This window comes from Hemitrygon akajei, chromosome 6 (genome assembly GCF_048418815.1).
Source record: "Hemitrygon akajei chromosome 6, sHemAka1.3, whole genome shotgun sequence".
Taxonomy (NCBI): domain Eukaryota; kingdom Metazoa; phylum Chordata; class Chondrichthyes; order Myliobatiformes; family Dasyatidae; genus Hemitrygon; species Hemitrygon akajei.
The window spans coordinates 187,546,592-187,570,412 of NC_133129.1; the positions used below are offsets into that span (position 1 = coordinate 187,546,592).

Below are 23,821 nucleotides of genomic sequence, written 5' to 3' on the forward strand. Positions count from 1 at the left end.
AATGTTATGATAGTAATGGGAGATTTCAGGATGCATTTTGATTGGGAAAATCTGGTCGGAAGTTGATCTTAAGAGTGAATTTGTTGAATACCTACAAGATGGCTTTTTATCTCGAGGCAATGATCACATTATGATTTGAGTTCAACTTGAAATTTGATAGGGAGAAAGTAAAGTACTTGGTGACACAGGACAAGATAGGACAATGTTAGCATGATTTACTTAAGGGAAAATCTTGCCTGACAAACCTATTGGAATTCTTTGAGGAGACTACAAGAAGGATAGATAAAGGGATGCAGTGGATGTTGTATATTTGGACTTTCAGGAGGCCGTTGACAAGAAACCATAGATGAGACTGCTTACTAAGATAAGAGCATCTGAACTGAGCGGAACCAATATCCTAGGAAGAGGTTTGCTAATGCTTTTGGGAGCGTTTAAAGTACAAAGTTTGTAGATTTGCGAGGAAACCAAAGTGAAGAGAGAGATGATGGAATGGTTAGTGCACAAGTAGTGACAGCTTGTAGGGAGTTTGAGGAAGGATAGGCAGATGATAGAGCAAAAAAGCATTCAGCCAGATGGTTTGAGATGTGTCTACAGTATTTTAATTCAAGGAGCATCATGAGCAGGGCAGAAGAACTTAGAGCGTGGATCAATACGTGGAACTATGATGTTGTGGCCATTGCAGAGACTTGGATGTCTCAGAGGCAGGATTGGCTGCTGAGTGTGCCAGGGTTTAGGTATTTCAAGATAGACAAGGAGGGAGGCAAAAGAGATGGGGAAGTGGCATTGCTAATCAGGATTAGTATCACAGCTGCAGAAAATGTGGAAGTCATGGAGGGATTGTCTATTGTGGGTGGAAGTCAGAAACAGGAAGGAGGCAATAATTCAGTGTTTTTTTTAATATATATATATATAATATAAAATATAGATACTCCAATAGTAACAGAGACATTGAGGAGCAGATAGGGACACATATTCTGGAACGGTGCAAAAATAATAGGGTTGTTGTGATAGGTGATTTTAACTTACCTAATATTGACTGGCATCTCCTTAGAGCAAGGGGGTTAGATGGGGTAGAGTTTGTTAGTTATGTCCAGGAAGGTTTCCTGATACAATATGTAGATATGCTAACTAGAGAAGATGCTGTACTTGATCTGGTATTGGGAAATGAACCTGGTCGTGTGTCAGATCTCTTGGTGGGAGAGCATTTTGGAGACAGTGATCACAATTGTTTCCTTTATCATAGTGCTGAAGAGGGATAGGAGCAGACAATTTGGGAAAACATTTAATTTGGGTTGGGGGAAACATGATCCATTAGGCAGGAACTTGGGAACATAAATTGGGAGCAGATGTTCTTAAGGAAATGCATGGAAGAAATGTGGCAAATGTTCAGGGAACATTTCCATGGTGTTCTGCATAGGTATGTTCCATTGAGGCAGGGAAAGGATGGTAGGGTAAAAGAACCATGGTGTACAAAGGATGGAGAACATCTAGTTAAGAAGAAAAGTTTATGAAAGGTTCAAGAAACTAGGTACTATTACAGCTCTAGAAAATTACAAGGGTGCCAGAAAGGAGGTTAAGTATGAAATTAAGAGAGCTAGAAGGGGCCATGAGAAGGCCTTGGTGAGCAGGATTAAGGAAAACCCCAAGGCATTCTACAATTATGTGAAAAGCAAGAAGATGAACCATATGAGAATCAGACCAATCAGGAGCCAAAGTGGAAACAAATATGGAGCTGGAGGAGGTGGTGGAAGTACTTAATGAATACTTCAGTATTCATCAGGGAAAAGGACATTGGCAATTGTGGGAATGACTTGCAGTGGATTGAAACGCTTGAATGTATAGACATTAATAAAGAGGATGTGCTGAAGCTTTTGACAGGTATTAAGTTAGATAAGTTGCTGGGACCGGAGGAGATACACCTCAGGCTACTGTAGAAAGTTAAAGTCTGTCCCGAGCCTTACAGGCTCATCAGGCCAGTGCTTATGCTGGTTTCCATAGTGGGAAGCGACTGAGAGTGAGATCTTGGGGTCTGTGTCCATAGGACACTCAAAGATGCTGCACAGGGTGACAGTGTTGTTTAGAAGGTGTGTGTTGGCATTCATCAACCGTGGGACTGAGTTCCAGAGCCGTGAGGTAATGTTACAGCTATACAAGACCTTGGTCAGAGCTCACTTGGAATAGTGTGTTCAGTTCTGGTCACCTCATTACAAGAAGGATGTGGATACTATAGAGAGAGTGCAGAGAAGATTTACAAGGATTTTGTCTGGACTGGGGAGCATGCCTTATGAGAATAGGTTGAGTGAACTTGGTCTTTTCTCCTTGGAGTGATGGAGGATGAGAGATGACCTGATAGAGGTGTGTAAGATGAGAGACACTGATCGTGTGGATAGCCAGAGGCTTTCTCCCAGGGCTGAATGGCTAACAAGTGGGGCATAGTTTTAAGTTGCTTGAAAGAGGGTACAAGGGAGATGTCAGAAGTAAGTGTTAAACACAGAGAATGGTTGGTGCATGGAATGCACTGCCAAGGAAGGTGGTAGAAGCAAATACAATAGGGTCTTTTAAGAGACTCTTAGATAGGTACATGGAGCTTAGAAAAATAGAGCGCTATGTGGTAGGGAAATTATAGGCATTCTCTTGAGTTGGTTACATGGTTGGCACAACATTTTGGGGTGAAGTGCATGTAATATGCTGTAGATTTTGAAGTTTCTAAGAGTCCATGGTGTTACTGGAAAGCTACTGGCATGGTTAGAGCATTGGCTGATTTGGTAGGAGGCAGTGAGTGGAAGTAACAGGGTACTTTTCTGTTTGCCAGTGACTCATGGTGTTCTGCAGGGGTCGGTGTTGGGACTACTTTTTATGCTGTATATAAATGATTTAGATGATGGAATAGATGGCTTTGTTGCCAAGTTTGCAGATGATACGAAGTTTGGTGGAGGGCCAGGTAGTGTTGAGGAAACGGGTCAGCTGCAGAAGAACCTGGACAGATTAGGAGAATTGACAGGAGAGTAACATATGAAATACAATGTTGGAAAATGCATGGCCATGCAGTTTGGTAGTAGAAATAAATGTGCAGACTATTTTCTAAATGGGGAGAAAATCCAAAAATCTGAGATGCAAAGGGACTTGGGAATTCTTGTTCAGAACGCCCTAAAGGTTAACTTGCAGGTTGAGTTGCTGGTGAGGAAGGCAAATGTAATGTTGGCATTCATTTCAAGAGGTCTAGAATGCAAGAGCAGGGATGTGATGCTGAGGCTTTATAAGGCACTGGTGAGACATCACCTTGAGTATTGTGAACAGTTTGGTTCCTCAGAGTTTAGAGGAGGTTCAGAAGGATGATTCTGAGGATGAAAGGTTTATCATACGAGGAACGTTTGATAGCTCTGGGTCTGTACTCACTGGAATTTAGAAGGATGACGGTGGTGGAGGGGGGGGGGGGGGGGGTTGGAATCTCATAGAAACCTTTTGAATGTTGAAAGACCTAGACAGAGTAGATGTGAAAAGGATGTTTCCCATGGTGGGGGAGTCTTGGACAAGATGGTACAGCCTTAGAAATGAGGGATATCCATTCAAAATAGAGATGCGGAGAAGTTTCTTTAGCCACAGGGTGGTGAATTTGTAGAATATATTACCACATGCAGCTGTGGAGTTGAGTTCATTGGCAAACTAATTAAGGCAAAACTTGATCAGTTCTTGATTGGACATGGCATCAAATGTTACGGGGAGAAGGCTGGGGAGTGGGGCTGAGGAGGGAGAAGAAAAGGATTAGCCATGATTGAATGGCGGAGCAGATTTGATGAGTCAAATTGCCTAATTCTGCTTCAATGTCTTATAGTCTTATAATTTCAGGTGTTGTTCTATGCCTTCATACATCTACCCTTCCTATAATATTTTTTGCAATGAAATATATGCAGCTTAGGACACCAGTTGCATCATCATCAATCTTTAGATTCTTGACTTTGGCTAAGGTCTTATCAACATCTGTGTCCACAACCTCTCCAGTATCTGTTCTAACACTCCGGTAACCTTCCCCTGTAACTCTCATTTAATTCCCACCATGCAGCATTAACAAACCTTCCCGCTAGGATATCAGTCCCCTTCAGCCTCCCGAATGATCCAGAGTTCATCCAGGTCCAGCTCCAACTTTTGAACATGGATTGTTAGAAGCTGCAGCTGGATGCATTTCTTGCAGTTGTGGTGGTCAGGGTCTTCCTGCCTTCCCACATCCCGCAGATGGACCATTCAACTGTACTAGCTGAGCAGATGTAAAGAATGGAAGGGAAAGACTTAACCTAGAGCTTTTCTTTTTGATTTCTCCAACTGAAGCCTCAGAGCCAAGGCCTCAAGATCACCGGTCTGACTGTCCACTCAAAAGACAGCCAATGTGACAATGTCTGCTGTGCTTGCCCCCGTCTTCCTATCATTTGCTCTTGCTAATCAAACCCAAATGCAGATTGATCACTGGTCAAAGCTCTATTATGCTGCCATGACCCACTGCTCCCTTTTTCTACTCGGGCAGTTATCCTGAGTGAAATCCCCTCCTCTCAAACCTCCGATGTCTAGTAGATTGGTTGCTGGTCATGAGTGAAAGGATGGGGGGGATTGTGGAAAGCAAGTGATTGGAGCAGGGAGGAAATTGAATCAGTCATAATGAAATGGCAGAGCAGACTCAATGGGCTAAATGACCTAATTTTGCTCTTATGGTCTTATTCAGTTTGCCAGAGATTCAGGTGGAGCCCGTTCCATTTCTCCTTCCAAAATACCGGTACTAATATTCCACAACTTCAAGCCACTTTCTTTGAGCTCACTGATCTCATTAACCCTGGCCTAATTTGCACATGGCTCAGGAAATAATCCAGGTTATTATCTTGCTTATCCCACCCCATCCCACCAACTTCCCTTTGTTCCCCCGCCCACCTCCCTTCTCTCACCCCTCCTCACTCTTATGTCCCCCCTCTCCCACCAACCACACCCTCATCTCCTCTTACAACCCTGCGCACACTATGTCCCTCTTACACCACCCCCCCACCCTCTGTCCCCTCTTTCACCCCTCTTGCAACCCTGCACAACCTCTTACAACTCTTCCAACCCGACATTTTCTGCCGCACCACTCCCAACCTCTCCCCAGCCTGTCCCCTCCCACATTGCTCCCAATTTTCCTTTCCACTCCTGTTCTGCACCCCCTCACAACCCTCCCCATGCCCTTCTGCCCTCTGTCACCTATCCCCATCTCCCCATCTTCTGTCTTTTCTACCCATCCTCCCCACCCTGTGTCCTATCCCCTCCCTCCCGCCCTCTCTCCACCCATCCTCTGCCCTGTCTGCCCTTGGTCACCTATCTCCATCCCTCCTGCCCTGTGTCCCCTCTTCCCACCCATACCCACTTATTGAAGAAAGAATGCACGAGAGTTGGAGTTACAGCAGTGATTCAGCGAGGAAATTCCTGTCGGAGACACATTAATCTGGATCTGTAGATTTAGGGGGTGTGGATTGTCTGAAACACAAAAGCCTAGTAATGACAGTAGACATTGTGTTGTCTGCACCGGTGGGACAGTTTTGAATGCGGGACAAGGTGAGGGGTATTCATTTTAAATGGGGGTGTGCAAGGATTTCTGCCAGGGAGTGGTAAATGTCTGGAATTCCCCGTCCCCCAAGGATTGTGGAGATAAGATTGTTCCATGTAGTTAAAAACGAGGGAGGTAGATTTTGGATGGTGGAATTGGCTAGAGGGGTGAGTCCTGGGCAGATCAGCTGTTACCGCATTAAGGAGTGGGACAGGCTAGAGGGGTCAGGTGGCTGATTCTTGCTTATATTTTCCTGCGTGGAAAAGGAAGGGTTTACTCCAGGGCAAGGAGGTGGTGGGTGGTGAACAGTAAATATTGTAAAATTCATTGCACCTGTAATTAGTGGTTTAATTTAACAATGCACCAGAATGTTCTTCCAGGAACATCACTGTCCACTTCAGAGAGCAGGCACCGATACATCCGACCTGCCATAGTGTGACCTTCACTCAGTAACGTTCCTTTTTTTTGCCAAAACTATAGAAGTTTCTTGACACAATAAATACACAAAGTACAGACGTGCAGTATTTACAAGACTGTGAATGATTCAAATTAAAATACAATTACTGCTGTCTATTAAACAGGAAATCCCTGGCTGCTCCCTCTCCAAGGACAGCTGGGCATGAGAGAATCCTTGGAGAGGGGCAGGCAGTCGGCCCCAGCAGAGCCTTTAGCTTTCTGCTGCCTACACCCGTGAATGGCCGCCTTGGCCATGCCCACCAGGAGGTCCTCCTCATGCCCAACCCTTCCGTACTGGGTGCCTGTATATGAGGAGTGCGGGGCTGAAGTGTAACCAGAACCTGAGCAGCAGCCCCGTCAGACACTCAAACAGGGGCTGCAACCTCTCACACTCCATATAAGCATGGTACACTGACTCCTCCCGGTCACAGGATGGACAGTGAACCTGTTGTACGGTACAGCCCCATACAACACCTTCCTCACCAGGTCCTCAATGTACAGGGGAAGCACCCCTGCATAAAGAGACTTCCACTGGGGACCTCCTCCGCTGCCAGATGGTAAAGCAGACCACCAAGGCGAGATTGGTGGGCAGAGGAGGGCAATGAAACAAAAGGTGCACAAGAGCAGCACATGCAAGAAACACACGGTGTGAGATGGCTCATGTTTTGTGGGTCTCTCTCCCATGTGGTATTCTGAGGGCTGAGTTCGTGCACTTCTGGCCCATCAGGTGTAGCCGTATCCCCTCCACTTACCCGAGCCCCCTTGACACGCAGAGTGATAGGATGGGGACCAGTCCACCTCACAGCCAGAGCACCACCTCCCCCGGCGCAGAAGTACCCTGTCTGGACAAGACTAGAACCGATATCCTCAACAGCTCTGGGTAAAACCGAGGCAGTTCCCTTAAAGCAGTGTGGCTGATGCTGTCTGCTGGAAGCTGTGTACCACGGAGGTGATTTATAACTAATGCCCTTCCCTGATATGTGATCACACGACCAGCATCCCAGCTGGGCAGAGATCTCCCGATTCGCCAGTTCACTGGCCAGGCCTCCTCTGTCAAGCTCAGGGAGACACCCAAGTGGAGGAGATGTGTGGTGCTCCACGCAAAGGGTCTCAATCCCTCCAGTAGGAATCCAGCCACCACTGACCCACCAAAACGCTGCATGCTTTGCCCAGTTGATCCTTGCAGAGGATGCAGCTGAGAAGACCTGCTGGCAGTATGGCATCCTCTGCAACTCAACAGGTTTGAGTGGACTGGTCCCCATCCTATCACTCTGCGTGTCAAGGGGGCTCGGGTAAGTGGAGGGGATACAGCTGTGAGGGGGAAGTCATAGGTGTAAGCTAAAAGGATAACCTCCACGTCTGGTTCATGTAGAACCAAAATCGTTAACCTCTTACAGAGAAGACATAAGAATGGTTCCATGCTAAGAAAGTACAACTACCCCGATATGGGGCATTCCTGACGCATGGACTCCCCCAATACACAAAGGCACTGTCCAGGACCCACTAACCTTAACAAAGCAGTCTGCAGCAGTGTACAGTAGTCAGACGTGGGTTGTGGCCCAAGCCCGAGCACTCACAGAGTTCCAAAAAAGGTACTTGTGGTCCATCCTGTCAAACCCATCTCTTAGTCAAGCGTGAGAAAAGTGTCTGACAGACCAGCCACTTGGTACAAGTAAATCATATCGCGGACAAGGTGGATATTGTCCTGGATGGACCGCTCCCGGACCATGTAGGACTGATCAGGCTGGACCACTTGAGCCAGCATAGCCAGATGATTAGCCATTGCCTGGGCAAAGATCAATGAGGTGATTCCTCAGACAAAAGAGATCCCCCTTCTTTGTCAGCGGGGCTACAAATACTCCAGCCAAGAAAGGGGAATCTCACCCATCGCCATGCTTTCCCCCATATTCTCACATAATCAGCCCTAGGATGTCCCAGAAGGCCTGGAAAAATCCCACAGTCAACCCATCTGGTCTAGGGAGCTGCCTCTCAGTAAATGGTTGAGGGCACTGGGCAGCTCCACCAAGAATAGCCATGTAGACGCTCAGCACCCCCGCGGCTAACCCTTGGCAAGTCCTCCCACAGAGCCCTGCGTGCATCCTCACTACACAGGTCCCGTGAGAATAGAGCCTCATAAAAGGAGTGCACTTCCGCAACTATTCTTGCCAGATTGGAGTCAATGGAAATAAGGCAAACAAGTAGTGAGGTCATGGAATCTATACAGATTGAAGAGGAGGAAGTGCTTGCTATCTTGAGGAAAATCAGAGTAGATAAATCCCCAGGACCTGACAGGGTATTCCCTCGGACCTTGAAGGAGATTAGTTTTGAAATTGCAGGGGCCCTGGCAGGTGTTTAAAATGTCGGTATCTACGGGTGAAGTGCCAGAGGATTAGAGGATAGCTCATGTTGTTCCGTTGTTTAAAAAAGGCTCTAAAAGTAATCCAGAAAATTATAGGCCGGTAAGTTTGACGTCGGTAGTAGGTAGATTATTGTAAAGAGTACTAAGAGATAGAATCTACAAGTATTTAGATAGACATGGACTTATTAGGGAGAGTCAACATGGCTTTGTGCATGGTAGGTCATGTTTAACAAATCTATTAGTTTTTCAAGGAGGTTACAAGGAAAGTGGATGAAGGGAAGGCAGTGGATGTTGTCTACATGGACTTCAGTAAGGCCTTCGACAAGGTCCTGCATGGAAGGTTAGTTAGGAAGATTCAGTCGCTAGGTATACATGGTGAGGTAGTAAATTGGATTAGAAATTGGCTGAATGGGAGAAGTCAGAGAGTGGTAGTGGAGGATTGCTTCTCTGAGTGGAGGCCTGTAACTAGTGGTGTGCCACAGGGATCAGTGCTGGGTCCATTGTTATTTGTCATCTATATCAATGATCTGGATGATAATGTGGTAAATTGGATCAGCAAATTTGCTGATGAAACAAAGATTGGAGGTGTAGTGGACAGTGAGGAAGGTTTTCAAAGCTTGCAGAGGGATCTGGACCAGCTGGAAAATGGACTGAAAGATGACAGATGGAGTTTAATACAGACAAGTGTGAGGTATTGCACTTTGGAAGGGAAAACCAAGGTAGAACATACAAGGTAAATGGTAGGGCACTGAAGAGTGCAGTAGAACAGAGGGATATAGGAATACAGATACAAAATTCCCTAGAAGTGGCATCACAGGTAGATAGGGTAGTAAAGAGAGCTTTTGGTACGTTGGCCTTTATAAATCAAAGTACTGAGGTACTGAGTATAAGAGTTGGAATGTTATGGTGAGATTGTATAAGGCATTGGTGAGGCCGAATTTGGAATATTGTGTTCAGTTTTGGTTACCGAATTACAGGAAGGATATTAATAAGGTTGAAAGGGTGCAGAGAAGGTTTACAAGGATGTTGCCGGGACTTGAGAAACTAAGTTACTGAGAAAGGTTGAATAGATTAGGGAGCGTAGAAGAGTGAGGGGAGACTTGATGGAGGTATATAAAATTATGACAGGTATAGATAGAGTGAATGCAAGCAGGCTTTTTCCACTGAGGCTAGGGGAGAAAAAAACCAGAGGACATGGGTTAAGGGTGAAGGGGGGAAACGTTTAAAGGGAACATTAGGGGGAGCTTCTTCACACAGAAAGTGGTGGGAGTGTGGAATGAGCTGCCAGATGAAGTGGTAAATGCGGGCTCACTTTTAACATATAAGAAAAACTTGGATGGGTATATGGATGAGAGGTGTATGGAGGGATATGGGCCAGGTGCAGGTCAGTGGGACTAGGCAGAAAAATGGTTCAGCACAGCCAAGAAGGGCCAGAAGGCCTGTTTCTGTGCTGGAATGTTCTATGGTTCTATCCTTGACGGAGTCATCCTCTTCCTGCAGCTCCACAAGCTGCCTGCTGACATCCCTCTGCTTCTCGAGAAAATGAAAGAAGGGAAATGTTAATTATTCCTTTTCACACATCGGGCAGCATTTTTGCCATTTCCTGTTTGTTGTCTGTTTTTTAACGAAGCTGAGTTGCTAGCTCAATGACCAACCCAGCATGGATGGAAGGTGTTCAAGGAGCCAGCCAAATTTTAACTCGGGACCATTTGCCTTAAAATCTGGTACTGATGCCACTACACCACTGGCTGGCAATTCAGTGCCTGGCCTTCCCTCCCACAGTGTGACCTTCCCTCAATGACGATTGCTCCCCCTGTAAAGCTCTTTGTGGCGATCACAGCGGGCAGTCTCAGTACTGCAGCCGCCCTGGCATTCTTGTCAGTGTTCTGGTCTGACCTGGCTTTAAGGTCAGTCCCACAATCAGCCCTGTTGTGGCAGTCAGCCCTATGGGCAGCCCAGGGTGTTGCAGCCTGCCCTGGTGCTCTGGTCAGTCCCACATTTGGTCCTGGTGCTGTGGGTACCTCTGGCGGCTGGTCCTGGTGCCTAACCGACCCTGATGTTGCGGTCATTCTCATGGTCAGTCCTGGTGCTGCAGACGTTCACCCCAATTCCTTTCCTAACAGGAGGATGCAGCTCTCTACCGTCGCCTGGCAGCCATCCTGCGGCACTGCCTGATGACCAAGGCGGATGGGGAGGATCGGACTGAGGAGCTGCACAGGTAGGGGGATGGGGGTTGGTACCATGTCCTTAATCACCTTCCACCCTGCTCCCCCTTGCCAACTCCAGCTCTCATCACCCTAACCCTCCTTCACCCCCACCAACAACAACCAGCCCCACCTACTCACCCTAACCCCTGCTGCTTGCAACCCCTCAGAGCACCCCCCACAACTATCCATACCCACTGATCATCTCTCCTCCTGCCCCTCGGAGCTCCCTCACCCATAACTGCACCCCTTCTGTCCACTCACCCTCTTGCTGTCACCTGTCCTCCCAGCAGTGTGGGACATTAGTGGGGGGAGTCAGAATCAAATTTAATATCACTGGCGTATGTTATGAAATCTGTTGACTTTGCGGCAGCAGTACAATTCAATCCATAACAGAGAAAAAATGAATTACGGTAAATATATAAAGTTGTGCAAAAGAAAAAGAAATTTAAAAAGTAATCAGGTAGGGGTTCATGGATTCAATGTCCATTCAGGAGTCGGGTGGCAGAGGGGAAGAATCTGTTTCTAAATAGTGGGACAATTAGTGTGGGACTTTGTGGGAGCAGAGTTGGGGTGTGGGTGTGGGGTAGACAGTGTGGAACAGTGGGATGAGTGCTCTGGGACCATATGACATTGGACTGGAAGATTGCAAGTGTCACTCCACTCTTTAAAAAGGGAGGAAGGCTAAAAAAAGGAAATTATAGGCCAGTTAGCCCAACCTCAGTGGTTGTGAAAGTATTGGAGTCTATTATTAAGGATGAGGTTTTGAGGTACTTGGAGACTAAAGGTAAAATAAGTCAAAGTCAGCATGGTTTCTGTAAAGGGAAACCTAGCCTGACAAATCTGTTAAGAGTCCTTCAAGGCAGTAACAAGCAGGCTGGACAAAGGAGAAGGGAGTGGATGTCATTTACTTGGATGTTCAGAAGGCATTTGATAAGGAGCCACACATGAGACTGCTTAACAAGATAAAATCCTATGCTGTTACAGGAAAGATATTGGCATGGATAGAAGAATGGCTGTTAGGCAGGAGGCAGTGAGTGAGAATAAAGGGGGCCTTTTCTGGCTGGCTGCCATTGTCTAGTGGTCCTTGGGGGTCAGTACTGGGACCACTGTTATCACATTGTCAGTTATTTAGATAATGGAATTGATGGTTTTGTGGCAAAGTTTGTGGATAATACGAAGATAGGTGGAGGGGTAGGTAGTGCTGAGGAAACAATGCGATTGCAGCAGGACTTAGACAAATTGGAAGAATGTCCAAAAAAGTGGCAGATGGGAAACAGTGTTGGGAAATGTATGATAATGCATTTTGGTAAAAGGAACAATAGTACGGACTATTGTCTAAATGGGGAGAAGGTTGAAATATCAGAGGTGCAGAGGGACTTGGGCGTCCTCGTGTAAGACTCCCAGAAGGTTAATTTACTGGTTGAGTCATTAATAAAGAAGACAAACACAATGTTGGCATTTATTTCAAGGGGAAGAGAATACAAAAGCAGAGAGGTAATGCTGAGCCTTTATAAGACACTAGTCAGACCACACTTGGAATATTGTCAACAGTTCTGGACATCAAATCTCAGAAAGAATGTGATTGCCATTGGGGAGAGTCCAGAGGAGATTCACAAGGATGATTCCAGGAATGAAGGGATTAACATATGAGGAATGTTTGGCAGCTTTGGGCCTGTACTCACTGGAATTTAGAAGAATGTATGGGGATCTCATGGCAACCCACTGAATGTTTAAAGGACTAGATAGGGTAGATGTGGAGAGGATGCTTCCTATGGTGGGGGTATCCAGAACTAGAAGTGCCACCTCAAAATTGAGGGATGACCCTTTTGAACAGAGGTAAGGGGGAATTTTTTTAGTTGGAGAGTAGTGAAACTGGAATACTCTGCCATGGACTGCAGTGGAGGCAAGTCCATGGATATATTTAAGGCAGAAGTTGATAGTTTATAGAACATAGAACAGTACAGCACATTACAGGCCCTTCGGCCCACAGTGTTGTGCCGACCCTCAAACCCTGCCTTTCATATAACCCGCTACCTTAAATTCCTCCATATACCTGTCTAGTAGTCTCTTAAACTTCACTGGTGTATCTGCCTCCACCACTGACTCAGGCAGTGCATTCCACGCACCAACCACTCTGAGTGAAAAACCTTCCTCTAATATCCGCCTTGAACTTCCCTCCCCTTAAAGCCATGTCCTCCTGTACTGAGCAGTGGTGCCCTGGGGAAGAGGCGCTGGCTGTCCACTCTATCTATTCCTCTTAATATCTTGTACACCTCTATCATGTCTCCTCTCATCCTCCTTCTCTCCAAAGAGTAAAGCCCTAGCTCCCTTAATCTCTGATCATAATCATAATCATAATTATGGAAAACTCTGAACATCCTCTACATAGCACCATCCAGAGACAGAGAAGCAGTTTCAGCGACAGGTTACTATCGATGCAATGCTCCTCAGACAGGATGAAGAGGTCAATACTCCCCAATGCCATTAGGCTTTACAATTCAACCGCCAGGACTTAAGAACTTTTTAAAAGCTATTATTAATGCTTTTTGAGATAGTGATTTAGATGCATATCATATTTTTTACTGAGTTAAGTATTGTTTGTAATTAGTTTTGCTACAAGTGTATGGGACATTGGAAAAAAAGTTGAATTTCCCCATGGGGATGAATAAAGTATCTATCTATCTATCTATAGTCCATACTCTCTAAACCAGGCAGCATCCTGGTAGATCTCCTCTGTACCTTTCCCAATGCTTCCACATCCTTCCTATAGTGAGGCGACCAGAACTGGACACAGTACTCCAAGTGTGGCCTAACTAGAGTTTTATAGAGCTGCATCATTACATCGCGTCTCTTAAACTCTATCCCTCGACTTATGAAAGCTAACATCCCGTAAGCTTTTTTAACTACCCTATCTACCTGTGAGGCAACTTTCAGGGATCTGTGGACATGTACCCCCAGATCCCTCTGCTCCTCCACACTACCAAGTATTCTGCCATTTACTTTATACTCTGCCTTGGAGTTTGTCCTTCCAAAGTGTAGCACCTCACACTTCTCCAGGTTGAACTCCATCTGCCACTTCTTAGCCCACTTCTGCATCCTATCAATGTCTCTCTGCAATCTTCGACAGTCCTCTACACTATCTACAACACCACCAACCTTTGAGTCATCTGCAAACTTGCCAACCCACCCTTCTACCCCCACATCCTTGTCGTTAATAAAAATCACAAAAAGTAGAGGTCCCAGAACAGATCCTTGTGGAACACCACTAGTCACAACCCTCCAATCTGAATGTACACCCTCCACCACGACCCTCTGCCTTCTGCAGGCAAGCCAATTCTGAATCCACCTTGCCAAACATCCCTGGATCCCATGCCTTCTGACTTTCTGAATAAGCCTACCGTGTGGAACCTTGACAAATGCCTTACTAAAATCCATGTAGATCACATCCACTGCACTACCCTCATCTATATGCCTGGTCAGCTCCTCAAAGAACTCTATCAGGCTTGTTAGGCACGATCTGCCCTTCACAAAGCCATGCTGACTATCCCTGATCAGACCATGATTTTCTAAATGCCCATAGATCCTATCTCTAAGAATCTTTTCCAACAGCTTTCCCACCACAGACGTAAGGCTCACTGGTCTGTAATTACCTGGACTATACCTACTACCTTTTTTGAACAAGGGGCTTACTGATTGGTCAGGGTGTATGGGGGTTGAGTGGGATCCGGGTTCTGCTATGATGGAATGGTGGAGCAGCCTAGATGTGCTGAATGGCTTAATTCTGCTCCGATGTCTTGTAGGAGCAGAATCAGGCCATTCGGCACGTCAATTCTGCTCTGCCATTCAACCATGGCAGATGTATTTCCTGCCTTCTCCCCATAAACTTTGACTTCTCAAAAACTTATCAAGCCCCACATTAAATATGCCTGATGACCTGACCTCCACAACTGCCTGTGGCAATGAATTCCACAGATTCACCACTCTGGCTAAAGAAGCTTCTCATCTCTGTTCTAAATGGATGTGCTTCTATTTTAAGATTGTCTTTCTCTGGTCTTGGACTCCTCCCACCATAGGAAACATCCTCTCCACTCTTTTGAGGCCTTTCAACACTCGCTCATCTAAATTCCAGCAAGTATAGGCCCAGAGCCATCAAACGTTCTCATATATATCATTGCCCTTTCATTCCTGCAATCATTCTCTTAAACCTCCACCAAGTCCTCTGCAATGCTAGCACAAACTTCCTTAAATAAGGGGCCCTAAACTGCTGCAAATACTTTGTGAGATGTCACCAGTGCTTTATAAAGCTTCAGCATTACATCCTTGCTTTTATATTCCAGTCCTCTTGAAATGAATGCTAACATCATATTTGCCTTCCTCACCACAGACTTAACCTGTAAGTTAACCTTTAGGGAATCCTGCATGAGGACTCCTAATTTTCTCCCTGTTTAGAAAATGGTCTATGCCTTTATTCCTTCTACCAAAGTGCATGATCATACACTTCCTGACACTATTCCATCTGCCACTTCTTTGCCCATTCTCCCAATCCATTTCGGTCCTTCTCCAGGTTAATGCTTTCTCAACACTACTTGAGCCTCCACCGATCTTCGTATCATTCACAAACTTGGCCACAAAGCCATCAACATAAAAAAAACAAACGGACCCAACACAGACCCCTGATGAACTCCACTAGTCACTGGCAGCCAACCAGAAAAGGCTCCCTTTATTCCCACTCTTTGCTTTCTGCCAGTCAGTCACGCTTTATCCATGCTAGTAACTTTCTTATAAAACCATGGTCGTCTTGTGTTGTTAAGCAGGTTCACGTGTGGCACCTTGTTAAAGGCCTTCTGGAAATCCAAGTACACAACGTTAACCAATTGTCTATCCTACTTGTTATTTCTTCAAAAAAACCCAACAGATTTGCCAAGCGAAGATTTTCACTGAAGGAAACAATACTAATTTTGGCCTATTTTGCCATGTGCCTCAAAGTGCCCCAAAACCACAATCTTAACAATGGACTCCAACATCTTACTAACCTGTGAGATCAGGCCAACTGGCCTATAATTTCGGCAGCATCCCTTTCCAGTGGTCCCGTATCTATTCTCGCTTCTCTTTTACTCTACATATTTAAAAAAACTTTTTTGTATCCTCTTTAATATTATCTGCTAACTTGCTTACTTGTTTTCTCTTTTTGCTCCTTATAGCTTATTTTTAGTTGCCTTCTGTTGATTTTGAAAGCTTCCCAATCCTCTAACATCCCACTAATTTTTGCTCTATTATATGCGCTCTCTTTTGCTTTTCTGTTGGCTTTGAATTCCATTGTCAGCCACGGTTACATCATCCTGCCTTGAGAATACATCTTCTTTGGGATGTATATATCCTGCACCCAGAAATTGCCCCCTTCCAATCAATTTTGGACAGCTCCTCTCTCATGCCTCTGTAATTCCCTTTGCTCCACTGTAATACCGATACATCTAACTTCAGCCTCTCCTTTTCAAATTGCAGGGTGAATTCTATCATATTATGATCACTGACTCCTAAGGGTTTCTTTACCTTAAACTCCCTAATCAATTTTGGTTGATTACACAACACCCAATCCAGATTAGCTGATCCCCTGCAAGAGGAGCATTGAATATAGTAATTAACCTCAACAGATTCACAAGAGAAGTTTTGCCTTACGTAGGACTGTTTGGGGTCCTGAATGGAGGTGAGAGTGGAGGTGAATGGGCAAGTGTAGCACTTCTGCTTACAAGGATAAGTGCCAGGAAGGAGATTAGCGGGGACAGAGGAATGGACAAGGGAATCACAGAGGGAATTTAACAATGAGCTTTACTAAAAAGGCATCTCAGGCATTCTAGAAATTCCCACTCCTGGCATCCAGTACAAACCTGATTTTCCTAATTACCTGAATATTGATATCCCCATGACAATTGTAACACTTTTTTGGCATGCATTTGCTATCTCCCATTGTAATGTGTGAACACAAGGAAGTCTGCAGATACTGGAAATCCAGAGCAATATACAAAATGCTAAAGGAACTCAATGGGTCAGGCAGCATCTGTGAAAAAGAATTAACAGTTGATGTTTTGGGTGAAGACTCTTCTTCAGGACTGAGAAGGAAGGGGGAAGGTGGCAGAATAAAAAAGGTGGGGGGAGGAAAAGGAGGCTAGCTGGAAGGTGATAGGTGAAGCTAGGTGGATGGGAAAGGTAAAGGGCTGTATAAGGAGTCTAAAAGGAGAAGAGAGTGGACCATAGGAGAAAGGGAAGGAGAAGGGGAAAGCTCTAGGCAGGTAAGATGTGGTAAGAGGCCAGAGAGGGGAATAGAAGAGGCGGAAAGAATTTTTTTAATGGAAGGAGAAATCGCTGTTCATGCCATCAGGTTAGAGGTTACCCAGGTAGAATATAAGGTGTTGCTCCTCCACTCTAACGATTGCCCCATCTTGGCACAAAAGGAGGCCATGGACCATGTTAGAATGGGAAAGGGAGCCTGAATTAAAATGTTTGGCCACCAGGAAATTCCACCTTTGGCGAATAGAGCAGATAGCTGCACAAAGCGATCTGCCAATTTGCAATGGGTCTCGGCAATGTAGAGGAGGCTGCATTGGGTGCACCGAAAACAATAGTTGACCTGGGCAGATTCACTGGTGAAGCGCTGCCTCACTTGGAAGGACTATTTGGCACCTTGAATGGAGGTGAGGGAGGAGGTGTATGAGCATGTGTAAGCCCTTGGGTCACTTGCAGGGATAAATGGTGGGAGGGAGATTAGTAATTTATATCCTACATTCTGGCTACTGTTCAGTGGCCTGTATATAACACCAGTCAGAGTCTTTATCAGTGCAGTTTCTTAGCTGTACCCACAAGGGTCCTATATAACCTTTTTAATAATTTGATTTCATTTTTAACCAACAGAGCCATCCCTCCCCCTCTGCCTAACTGCCTGTCCTTTCAGTGCAATTTGTATCCTTGGATGTTAAGCTCCCAACCATAATCTTCTTTCAGCCATTATTCAGTATCTTTATTGTGTACACTGCGTGCATTCAAATATAACTCCTTCAGTCCTGCATTCATCACCCTTTTCAATTTTGTCTCCCTGTTATACTGCAACCCATCCCACTACATAATTTTGCCCCATCATCTGCTTGACCTTCCTGACAGTCTTGCTATACACTCCATCTACTTGTATACAAACTGCCCCATCTTTCAGTCATTGAGTGTGTGCCTTCAGGCGTCTGTACCTCCAATGAGAATGAGGGATGTCCTGGGTGATGGGGGTTCTTAATGATGGATGCCACCTTTTTGAGGCATTGCTTCTTGAAGATGTCCTGGATACAATGGAGGCTAGTGCCCATGATGGAGCTGACTAAGCTTGTAACTGCCAAATCATCCTATTCTTACCCTCGCTGGTGTATGGCACAGGCAGCAATCTAGAAAATGCTACCCTGGAGGTCCTGTTTTACAGCTTTCTACCTGGCGCCCTGAATTCTTTCTTCAGTACCTTCTCACCTTTCCTTTGTACATATGGTGCCAATATGTTCCAAGACTTCTGGCTGCTCACCCTCCCCATTTAGATTGTCGGGGACGTCCCTGACCCTTGCACCTGGGAGGCAATGTACCATCCAGGTGACTCTATCGTGTCCACAGAATCTCGTGTTTACTCCTCAAACTATGGAATCACCAATCACTACTGCAGTCTTCCTCTTCCCCACCCCACCCACCTTTTGCCTTTTAAGCTACAGCACCAGGCTCAATGCCAGAGACCCAGTTGGTGCAGCTCCCCCCACGCTGGTAGGCCATCCCCATAAATCATATTCTAATTATTGAGGGGAATGGCCACAGGGGTACTGGAGACTGGGGAGGGGGGAGGGTGTGGAACAACAGGGTAAATTTTGAGGGCCGGTGGGATGAGTGGTATTGGACATTGGGGGTGGGGAGGGGTGGAACAACAGGATGAACACTGGGGGCTGGTGGGACGAGCAGAGTTGGACATTGGGGGTGGGGATGAGTTTGTGGGACAATGGGATGAGCATTGGGGACCAGAGGGGTGAGTGGTGCTGGATATTGGGGAGGGGGGTTGGGATAATGGGATGAACGTTGGGGGCCCGAGGAGTGAGTGGTGCTGGATATTGGGGGGAGTTGGGATAATGGGATGAATGTTGGGGGCCAGGGGGGTGAGTTGTGCTGGATATTGGGGAGGGGGTTTGGGGCAACGGGATGAACGTTGGGGGCAAGTGAGACAAGTGGTCTTGGACATTGGGGAGGCACAGTTTAGATGTGGGGTGGCGGATGGTGTTCCTGACTCGTTATGTCTGCAGCCACACAGTGAACCTACTGGGTAACCTGCCCCTGGAGTGTCTGGACGTTCTGCTGTTGGCCCAAGTGCAGCCCAGCTCTGTCGAGTATCTGGGAATGAACATGGATGCCGTAGAAATACTGCTGGATTTCCTGGAGAAGAGAGTGGACCGGGTAAGCCTGCAATCATTCTTATCACTGACAGTCATGGGACATAGGACTCTACAGCACAGTACAGGCCCTTCAGCCCACAATGTGTGCCCATGTTTTAACCTACTCTAAAGATCAATCTAATCCTTTCCTCCTACGTGGGCCTCCAGTTTTCTAACATCCGTGTACCTATCTAGGAGTCTCTTAAATGCTCCTAATGTACCTTCCTCTACCACCACCTTTCCATACAGTTACTACTCACTGTGTAAAAATATATTACCCCTAGCATCCTCCCTATACTTTCCTCCAATCACCTTAAGATTATGTCTCCTCATATTAGCTATTTCCACTCTCTCATCCTCCCTCACTCCAATGAGAACAGCCCTAGATTACTTAAGCTTTCCTCATAAGAAATACTCTCAGATCCAGGCAGCATCCTAGTAAACCTCCTCTGCACCCTCTTTAAAGCTTCCCAATTCTTCCTATAATGAGGCAAACTGAACTGAACACAGTATTCCAAGTGTAGTCTATGCAGGGGTTTATAGAGTCGCAATATTATCTTGCAGCTCTTGAACTTGATCCCCCAACAAGTGAAGGCAAACGCTCCATACACCTTCTTAACCACTCTATCAACTTGACTTTGAGGAAACTACAGACATTGATCCCAAGATCCCTCCTCTTCCTTCACACTGCTGAGAATCCTGCCATTAACTCTCTATTTTGCCTTCCAGTTTAACCTTCCAGAATGTATTACTTCATGCTTGGACTGTAAGGTATCGGAGCAGAATTAGGCCATTTGGCCCATCAAATCCTTCCCCTCTGCCATCCGATTCCTAAATGAACATTGACCCCTTGGACACTACTTCACTTTTTAAAAAAATATATAGTATTTCTGTTTTATTTGCACGATTTTTAATCTATTCAGTATGTATACTGTATAAAGTATACTGAATAAGATTTAATTATTTATTATTATTACTGTTGTTTCTTCTGTATTATGTATTACATTGAACTGCTGCCACTAAGTTAACAAATTTCACATCACGTGCCAGTGATAATAAACCTGATTCCGATTCTGCTTCTAAACTCTCCTCTGCTATTCCATCAAGACTGCTTTATTATCCCTCTCAACCATATTCTCCTGTCTTCTCCCTGTAACCTTTGATGCCTTGACTATCAACCTCTGGTTCAAATATAACTAATGACTTGGACTCCACAGTCATCTACGGCAGTGAATTCCATAGATTCACTAGCCTTTGGCTAAAGAGCATCCTCTTCATCTCTGTTCTAGGTCTTTTAATATTCAATAGATTTCAATGAGATTCCACTCGCTCCCCCCCCCCCCCCCATTTTTTAAACTCCAGCAAGGTACAGGCCCAGAGCCATTAAATGCTCTTCCTTGCCTTACATTAGTCCTTTCATTCCAGAAATCATTCTTGTGAGCCTCCTCACTTTTCTTGGATAAGAGGCCTAAATCTGCTCTCAATACTCCAAGTGCGATTTCACCAATGCCTTATAAAGCCTCAGGATTACATCCTTGCTCTTATATTCTAGTGCTCTCGAAATGAGTGCTAATATTGCATTTGCCTTCCTTACCACTGACTCAACCTGCAAGTTAACCTTTCGGGAATCCTAATGAAGGTCCCTTTACCCCTGATTTTTTGAATTTTCTCCCCCATTAGTAAATAGTCTATGTCTTTATTCCTTCTATCAAAGTGCATGACCATACACTTTCCAACAGTCTATTCCATTTGCCACTTCTTTGTCCATTCTCCTAATCTGTCCAAGTCCTTTTGTAAACTCCCTGCTTCCTCAACACTACCCTCCACCTATCTTCACATCCTCCTCAACCATGGTCATAACATCTTCACTTCCATCATCCATATCATTGACTTCCATATCATCCATATCAACATAAAAAGAAGCGGTCCCAATATTGACCCAGGTGGAACACCATTAATCTCCAGCAGTTAATCAGAAGATGCTCCCTTTATTCCCAGTCATTCCCTCCTTCCAGTCAGCCAATCTTGTATCCACGCTATTATCTTTCCTGTACGCCTTGGGCACTTGTTAAGTAGCCTCATCTATGGCACCTTGTCAAAGGCCTTCTGAAAGTACAAGTGAACAACATCTACTGTTCTCCTTTGTCTATCCTGCCTGTTAATTCCCTAAAGAATTCCAACAGACTTGTTAGGAAAGATTTTCCCTTAAGGAAACCATGGTGACTTTGGCCTATTTTATCATCTGTTCCAAGTACCCCCGAAACTTAATCTGTAAAAATGCACTCCAACGTTTTCCCAACCACTGCAGTCAGACTAACTGGCAAATTATTTGCTTTCTTCTGCCTCCCTACCTTAAAGATTGGAGTGACATTAACAATTTTTCAGTCCATAAGGCCATAAAACATAGGAGCAGGATTAGACCATTCAGCCCATCGGGTCTGCTCTGCTATTCCATCGTGATTGATCCCAGATCCCACTCAACCCCATACACAAGCACTCTTGCCATACCCTTTGATGCCCTGACCAATCAGGAAATGATCATCTGCCTTAAATATACCCACGGACTTGGCCTCTATCGCAGTCTGTGGCAGAGCATTCCACAGGTTCACTATTCTGGCTAAAAAAAATTCCTCCTTACCTCTGTTCTAAATGGTCGCCCCTCAATTTTGAGGCTGTGCCCTCTAGTTCTGGATACCCCCACCATAGGAAACATCCTCTCCAGATCCTTCATTCCCAGATTCATCCTCATGAATCTCCTCTGGACTCCCCAATGACAGTAGGTTTCAATAGGTGTAACTAATGTCAGAGAAAGGTATACAATATATATCCTGAAATACTTTTTCTTCACAAACATCCTTGAGAACGGATAAGTACCCCAAAGAATGAATAACCGTTACAATGTTAGAACCCCAAAGCTCCCACCCACGCACAAGCAGCAGCAAGGCAATGACACCCCCTACTCCATCAGCCCCCTCCACCAAGCACTAAAGCTTGCAGCAAAGCATCAATAAAGACACAAACTTGCAGTACTACAAAGACTACTCATTCTCCCAATAATTCAATACACCACAGACTCTCTCCATAACAAGGGACTAAGAGGTGTTCCCGCTTCACGGCGAGAGGGGAGAGACTGATGTATGATGTTAAAAGTCTGACTCGCTTTTTCTGAGCTCTGCACCCAGAGAGTCGGCATCAAAAAGGCACAGGTCTCCAGACACACACCCTCCGGCAGCTAACCCGCTGTTCCAATGTTCCGTATTCTTCCATTGTGCTTCAGTCTGGGGCACCGGCTAGAATCAGCACATCTCCAGAGCCACGAAATCCTGGAACCCTGAAGTGTGCTTGTCCTCCAGGCTGTGCCCTTGGGATATCAAAGAGCGGCTGCTCATGAGTCTCTGAGAGCGGGTCGCATTAATGCAAAGAACCAAAGTCAGAGCGTATCTCCAGGTCATGGTCTTCAAAGGAACCTCGAAAAGGGAAAAAAAGAGATATCAAAGATAGAAATAAATCTGTTTCTGAAGATGCAAGGAAAGAAGTCATCGTTTAGCATCATCTTAACTTGCCCCGCCAACATGTCCTTGCTGAGATATAGGGCCCAAAATTGTTGACAGTACTCCCAAGTGCTGCCTGACTAGTGTCTTATAAAGGCTCAGCATTATCTCCTTGTTTTTATATTCTATTCACCTTGAAATAAATGCCAAAATTGCATTTGCCACCTTAACCATAGACTCAACCTGTAAAGTAACCTTCTAGGACTCTTGAACGAGGACTCCCAAGTCTGCATTATTGTTCCTTTCGCCAAGATGCATTATCATACATTTCCCAACCCCCCACGTACAAGTATTCCATCTGCCACTTATTTGCCCATTCTTCCAATTTGTCTGAGTCCTGTTGCAATTGCATTGCTTCCTCAGCACTACCTACCCCTCCACCTAACTTTGTATCATCTGCAAACTTTGTGATAAAGCCAACATTTCCATTATCCAAATCATTGACAAACCATGTGAAAAGTAGTGGCCCCAATGCTGACTCCCTAAGGAATACCACTAGTCAATAGACAATAGGTGCAGAAGTAGACCATTCGGCCCTTCGAGCCTGCACTGCCATTTTGAGATCATGGCTGATCAATTACTATCAATACCCGGTTCCTGCCTTGTCCCCATATCCCTTGATTCCCCTATCCATAAGATACCTATCTAGCTCCTTCTTGAAAGCATCCAGAGAATTGGCCTCCACTACCTTCCGAGGCAGTGCATTCCAGACCCCCACAACTCTCTGGGAGAAGAAGTTTTTCCTTAACTCTGTCCTAAATGACCTACCCCTTATTCTCAAACCATGCCCTCTGGTACTGGACTCTCCCAGCATCTGGAACATATTTCCTGCCTCTATCTTGTCCAATCCCTTAATAATCTTATATGTTTCAATCAGATCCCCTCTCAATCTCCTTAATTCTAGCATGTACAAGCCCAGTCTCTCTAACCTCTCTGCGTAAGACAGTCCAGACATCCCAGGAATTAACCTCGTGAATCTACGCTGCACTTCCTCTACAGCCAGGATGTCCTTCCTTAACCCTGGAGATCAAAACTGTACACAATACTCCAGGTGTGGTCTCACCAGGGCCCTGTACAAATGCAAGAGGATTTCCTTGCTCTTGTATTCAATTCCCTTTGTAATAAAGGCCAACATTACATTAACCTTCTTCACTGCCTGCTGCACTTGCTCATTCACCTTCAGTGACTGATGAACAAGGACTCCGAGATCTCTTTGTATTTCTCCCTTACCCAACTCTACACCGTTCAGA

At 45.4% G+C, this 23,821-nt stretch overlaps 1 protein-coding gene across 1 annotated transcript in view; it reads left to right on the forward strand.

Annotated features, from left to right (window-relative positions):
- ric8a (RIC8 guanine nucleotide exchange factor A) overlaps positions 1-23,821 on the forward strand; it is a 68,021-nt gene that overhangs the window by 22,141 nt on the left and 22,059 nt on the right. Inside the window, exons 4-5 of the mRNA XM_073049986.1 lie at positions 10,499-10,593; positions 18,892-19,042. Coding sequence (XP_072906087.1) covers positions 10,499-10,593; positions 18,892-19,042 — 246 coding nt within the window. The remainder of the gene's footprint in view (positions 1-10,498; positions 10,594-18,891; positions 19,043-23,821) is intronic.